Source organism: Podarcis muralis, chromosome 4 (assembly GCF_964188315.1).
Source record: "Podarcis muralis chromosome 4, rPodMur119.hap1.1, whole genome shotgun sequence".
Lineage (NCBI taxonomy): Eukaryota > Metazoa > Chordata > Lepidosauria > Squamata > Lacertidae > Podarcis > Podarcis muralis.
The window spans coordinates 80,999,093-81,005,550 of NC_135658.1; the positions used below are offsets into that span (position 1 = coordinate 80,999,093).

The 6,458-nt window shown below is 46.6% G+C and overlaps 1 protein-coding gene across 2 annotated transcripts in view; it reads left to right on the forward strand.

Annotated features, from left to right (window-relative positions):
- Nucleotides 1-6,458, forward strand: part of NALF1 (NALCN channel auxiliary factor 1) — a 338,047-nt gene that overhangs the window by 317,930 nt on the left and 13,659 nt on the right. For both annotated transcript variants that reach the window (XM_028728138.2, XM_077927674.1), the window contains exon 2: nucleotides 2,195-2,366. In XM_028728138.2, coding sequence (XP_028583971.2) covers nucleotides 2,195-2,366 — 172 coding nt within the window. The remainder of the gene's footprint in view (nucleotides 1-2,194; nucleotides 2,367-6,458) is intronic.

Below are 6,458 nucleotides of genomic sequence, written 5' to 3' on the forward strand. Positions count from 1 at the left end.
GCCTTGCAAACTGTGGTGGATGACCGTAGATCACGGGCAGATCCTGGCAACAGAATATGGTGAATAGTGAGTGGAGCAAGATCCCAACTCAGAAAGCCAGAAAGCGAGCGCAGGGATGGAATCTGGCGAGTCGGTGTGATAGTCTGGTGAAATATGCCTGGTCATGGATACATTTACAGTTGTGAGCAGCTACTGAGACTGACTGTTGACGTGCCTCTGTTCAAATATGGATGGTGAACTTTAGTGAAAGCACTCATTGGCAGTGCTATTTTTTTTGGGGGGGGGGGGGGAAGGTGTGTGCCGGAACTCACCATGAACGCCTTCCTTGTTTTCTTATAATGGCAATGGCATTCACCTGAAAGGTGCCAAAACTTGAGTTCGGGCTAGAAATTGAAACCCCAGTCATAGGATTAAATGAAAGGAGATGTTCTCAAAGGCGTATAAAGCCCAAGCTATTCATGAAAGCATATATGAAGATTAACTGCTACAGGTAGAAAAGTATTACATCTAAGCATGTTATTTAAAAAGTAGATCAATATGCTCTTGAACTACGGTGCCAAAAATATTTGGGGTGGAGGGCTCACGGTTATGAAATCCAAATTAATTGTCCTTCCAGTTGTTTCTATGTATGTCCTTTCATCCCCAGAGTTTAGATGTTCAAGTGATTTTAAAAAATGGAAATAGTAAATTTATATAGCATGACACCTAAGTGATCAAAGGAACCCTGTAGCACATTGCTTTTAGCTGCTATACCTGGGTTTTGATCTTTAGTTGCAGGGAACCAGCACCACCTTCTGTGAATATTTGTGATTGACTTTACATGGTGAAACTGCAGCAGGCAAACTGATTGGCATATCATTTCTGGAAGCTCGCTCTTGTATTTTGTTTCCATTCTTCAAGTATATAACTTTGCCAAACTGATTTGTATTCACTCTGCTAAGGGGACTTTTCAATGGAGGCATAGCCAAAGGTAGAGGACCGAAATCCTGTACAGGCAGACAGAAATCACTTTAAAATCTGGGCCTGGCAGACGGCACCAAGGTAGCTGAAGAGGAAGCAGGTTTCTCCTCTTCCTCCAGGTGTTGCTACTGTTTGGAAATGGCTCCTGCCTTCTCTTAACTCTCCAGTGCATTCATTTCCCAGATAAGCTCCACCAGCCATACCACAGTTCCAGTGCATTTTGGCATATTAAATCTGAATTAAGCGCACAAGCTCACATTTTCTGCTCCCTGATCCCATTCTGGATCTGGGATCTTTGGGCCCGATGAGAGAGATGCCAGGGGCCATCTCTCCCTGCCCAATACCACAGCTGCCCCCTTCACTTCCCCATGCAAGTGCAATGGAATCCTTCATCTCACTGGTGTGCTCATCTCTCTACCGTCTTGCATTCTGGGGTCCTGGAATATCTCATTGGCAGTCCCATGCCTGGCATATTAATGTGAGGTTAGAACTTTAGATAAGCGGGAGTTGATACAGCGTGCTGAGGAGTTGCTGAAGAAGTCCTGGCAGAGATTCCAAGTGCTTTCCTTTTTTTAAAATGAGAAGACTGGGTGAGATTGCAATATTAAAGCCGCATCTGGAAGCACCCAGCAGCTTAGATTCAATGCTAGTCCTACTCAGAATAAACCTACTGAAATTAATGAGCCTAAGTTAAGTTATATTCCTTAACTTCAATGGGACTACTCTGAGTAGGACTGGCACTGAATGCCACACAGAGAGTAAGGTTTGGGCCCTGTGGGCATTGTAGGGTGCTTTCTCCCTGAAGGACCTATGTGGGAGCAGTGGACTTAGTTTGGTTGTCTTGTTGAGGCACAATAACAAAATGAAGCCAATTCTCCAAACAGGTCTTCTTTCCACCTGCATGGGAAAGGGAAGCAGGCGATCCTGAGCCTTAGTTGTTGTTGTTGCAGCTTGCTTGCCACATAAAGCTAAAGCCTGTTTTAGTATTACATGCAAACCAGGCATGTATTTCATGGAATTAATGGGACAATGATTGGATAAAGAAATAGAAAGCATTTCAGAAAATCATTTTCTGGAACTGGAAGGAAAGTAATGCAATTTACCTGAGTGAGAGTCTCTTAGAATTGTGTGCTGTGCAATGTATACATAGTTAATCCTGGCGATGTTGCTTTGGCTCATCTGTATGTCTGATTCTTTTCTTTCTCTCTCTCTCTCTCCCCCACCTCTTCCTTAGACTGTCTACAAAGCCTGGCTCTGTTCCCAGTATTTTGAAGTCACACAGTCTCACTGCAACCACACAATTCCTTGCAAGCAATACTGTTTGGAGGTTCAGACAAGGTGTCCATTTATATTACCAGACAACGATGATGTCATCTATGGAGGATTATCCAGTTTCATCTGTACAGGTAGGACAGATTTCAGCAGTCGTTATTTGGCGTCTCTCTCTGAACACACCACCGTAGGATAGGGCAAAGTATAGTCATTCCCAAAGGCTTTCAAAGGTGTCCAAAGGAAGCTTGAGAGCAACATGCCCGTGGGTGGGCATGGCTGGGGATCACTACACAACCTGCCCTTGTCTGTGCTTCTGCTTCCCCATCCCTCTGCTATTCCATTGCTATCAGGTGGTACAGAAATTCCTCACTTCCTCCTTTCTACCCAAGAGCCCTTCCCAAAAACCCCAGCCCAGTCCAGAGCCCTATGTCTGAACAGCTACCACTTCCCACCCACCCATCTCTCTCTCTGTTGACTTACAGTTCTCAGATACAAGTGCATGCCAGGCTAATCTTATTTGTTCTCTTTCTATTGGGTATAATTTATTTTAATGCTCCTGTACACCTCCAGCTCATGTTGCCTGTTCAAAAGCCACAGTTGCTCTTTCAGGGCCTGTCTAGAGAGAGCTTCTCTTGCTGCTGGTTGACCTTTTGGGTTCCTTCTCCCTCCTAAATTTTTTGTTTCATGAACCTCATAACCCAATGCCACTTCCTGCCACTGTAGCTTGGCAGTTCCACTCTTTGTGCCCCTGCTCACATTGGTAAGTGATGGTGATTACTGGGTGGTTGTTGGGCTAATATTGCCAATAATGCACTAGGACCTCACCGTAGGTACTTATTATTTTATTTTTTTAACAAAGGACCACATTTCTTTGCATTCTGCACATCAGGCTGGCCATTCATGCAGCCTGTCAGCTGAAAAAATGGCGAAATGGTTTCGCTCCCAACTTCACTGTTGTCAGTAATCAATAGCTATTCCCCCTTATGGTTATGTTCTGCTTCTGAATACCAGTTGCTAGAAAGAGACAGAGGGGAGAGTGCCCTCGTGGTCCTGCATCATCATCATGTTATTATTTATATCCCACCCATCTGGATGGGTTGTCCCAGCCACTCTGAGCAGCTTCCAACACATATAAAAGCAATAAAGCATCAAACATTAAAAACTGCTACAGGGCTGCCTTCAGATGCCTTCTAAAAGTTGTGTCGCTCTTTATCTCTTTGACATCTGATGGAAGGGCACCACTGCCAAGAAGGCCCTCTGCCTGGTTTCCTGTAACTTCATTTCTTGCAGTGAGGGAACTGCCAGAAGGCCCTCGGAGCTGGACCTCAGTGCCCAGGCTGAACGATGTGGCTGGAGATGCTCTTTCAGGTATACAGAGCCAAGGCCCTTTAGGGCTTTAAAGGTCAGCACCAACACTCTGAACTATGCTCAGAAATGTACAGTGCTACCTCAGATTACAGACACTTCAGGTTACAGACGCTTCAGGTTACAGACGCTTCAGGTTACAGACTCTGCTAACCCAGAATTAGTACCTCGGGTTAAGAACTTTGCTTCAGGATGAGAACAGAAATCGTGCAGCGGCAGGCCCCATTAGCTAAAGTGGTACCTCAGGTTAAGAACCGTTTCAGGTTAAGAACGGACCTCCAGAACGAATTAAGTTCTTAACCCGAGTTACCACTGTACTGGGAGCCAGTGTAGATCCTTTAGGCCAGGCATAGGCAAACTCTGCCCCCCCCAGATGTTTGGGAGTACAATTCCCATCATCCCTGACCACTGGTCCTGTTAGCTAGGGATCATGGGAATTGTAGTCCCAAACATCTGGGGGGCCAGAGTTTGCCTATGCCTGCTTTAGGTCCAGCTTCCCATAGATATCTGGCTAGCTACTGTGAGGTCTAGGTGGGCCACTCATCTGATCCAGCAGGGCTTTTCTTACATTCTTAAGTTTTCTTCCATGCCTCATGCATTGTGGTGGCACTTGAGCTATACTGCACCCCTGTTGTGTGTAGAAGGCATACACTGAGCTCAGCATACTTTCTATAACTCACTAAGCTACCACATCAAATTCCTGATGAAAAAAAGGGACTTTGGTCACATCTTCTCCTTAACATAATTAAAGGAGGAGAAATTTTAGGTTTTGCAATACTGCAGGGAGAATAATTAATTATTGAACAGGAACCTTTTATCATGCTTGCTTTTGACACTGCTATTAACTGTAACATATGCATACAATATCATGGCTAATTAATTCTGTTGAACATGCAGGGCAGAATAAGTTATTCTTCACTTTTAGACATTCACAGCTAATACATATATATACTAGGGAGTCTTATATGCCCATACCAAGCCCAGAGAAATCTGCAAAGTCTGACATAGCAGAAGGACCCGGAGTCAGCACAAATGCCACAGCCAAAATACCTGCCTGGCTCTGGTATGTAACAAGGACTACCTATCCCAAAGTGGTAGGAAGAAGACCCACACAGAGATCTGCTATCCCAGGTGGTTACTGTTATTTACCTTGATGCTCCTTTGCTCTGTCTGCAAAGAAGGCTGAGGTGCCTGAGATATCATAGTAAAAATACAGCCATTTACATACAATTGTTTAAAAACTACAAGAACAAAACATCAGCATAGCACAACAAGAACAATAATTACGCTGTTAGATTCAATGAAATTTTACCTCCTGAAAGACCAGTGAACAGGCATGTCTTCAACTGACATGTTTAAAAATTAATGGCAACTGCTCTTCCCCAAGATCTGCATTTGGTCTTGGCCCAGTATACCTGAAGGAGCATCTCCACCCCCATCGTTCAGCTTGGACACTGAGGTCCAGCGCCGAGCGCCTTCTGGTGATTCCCTCGCTGTGAGAAGCGAGGTTACAGGGAACCAGGCAGAGGGCCTTCTCAGTAGCCCACCCTGTGGAATGCCCTGCCATCAGATGTCAAGGAAATAAACAACTATTTGACTTTTAGAAGACATCTGAAGGCAACCTTGTTTAGGGAAGTTTTTAATGTTTGATGCTTTATCGTGTTTTTAATATTCTGTTGGGAGTGGGTGGGGAAACCCAGCCAGATGGGCAGGGTATAAATAATAAATTATTATTATTCCACAGCTGAGGTGCCACCACAGAAGAAGCCCTGTCTCAAGTCACCATACCACAGACCATGCTGGTCAGGAGGATCAAGAGCAGGGCCTCTCCTGCCAGCCTCAAAGCAAGGGGGCATTAGGTACTGGGGGAGACACTTGGGCCCTAAGCTTTTTGTATGCCAGTACTAACACCCTCAGTAACTCATGGCAGGCTGTATAGTGCTTTTAAAGACCTATGATCCCATCTAGCCTGATAGCTACCAGTTGCAAGGTGGTCTTCAAAAACAGCCTCAGGTAGAGATATAAGGCACCAGGAATAGCATTTTGAGGAGAAGGCAGCCAGCAGTCTCCCCACACTTGGTTTTTCAGACCATGTGTGACTGTACATCAGCAGCATTTATAATTCTGACCAAATCACTAGTTCTGTGCACCGACTAAATTGTCCCATGAACATTTATGGATGTGCTTTTCTTCCATTTTCAAACATGGACTCTACAGAGAAGTTCCCACTCCATAAGCAGTGAGGTGAGCAGAAATGGCCTTACATACCGTATTTTTCGCCCTATAGGACGCACTTTTCCCCCTCCAAAAATGAAGGGGAAATGTGTGTGTGTCCTATGGGGCGAATGCAGGCTTTCCCTGAAGCCTGGATAGCGAGAGGGGTCGGCGCACCGACCCCTCTCGCTCTCCAGGCTTCAGGAAGCTATCCGCAAGCCTTGCAAGCCCGCGGGGGGTCCCGCCGGCTCGCAAAGCTTGCGGGCAGCAGCCTGCAGCCCACAAGCTCGGGGGATAGTGGGGAGGCGGAGCGCCGCCACCCCGCTATTCCCGGACCTGATCTGGAGGCTGGCGGGGGGGGGGGAGAGAAGCAAGCTTACTTCTCCGCATCGCCAGCCCCATAAGCTCGGGGGATAGTGGGGAGGCAGAGCACCGCCACCCCGCCATTCCTCGACCTGTACTGGAGGCTGACAGGGGGGGGGAGAGAAGCAAGCTTGCTTCTCCCCATCGCCAGCCCCATAAGCTCGGGGGACAGCGGGGCAAGCCGCTGCCCCACGGAGGCTAGAGAGGCTGTCCCTGAAGGCAGAAGAGGGAGACGGAGCGCTCCATCTCCCTCTTCTAGCTTGGGGATGGCTGCGCAAACCTGG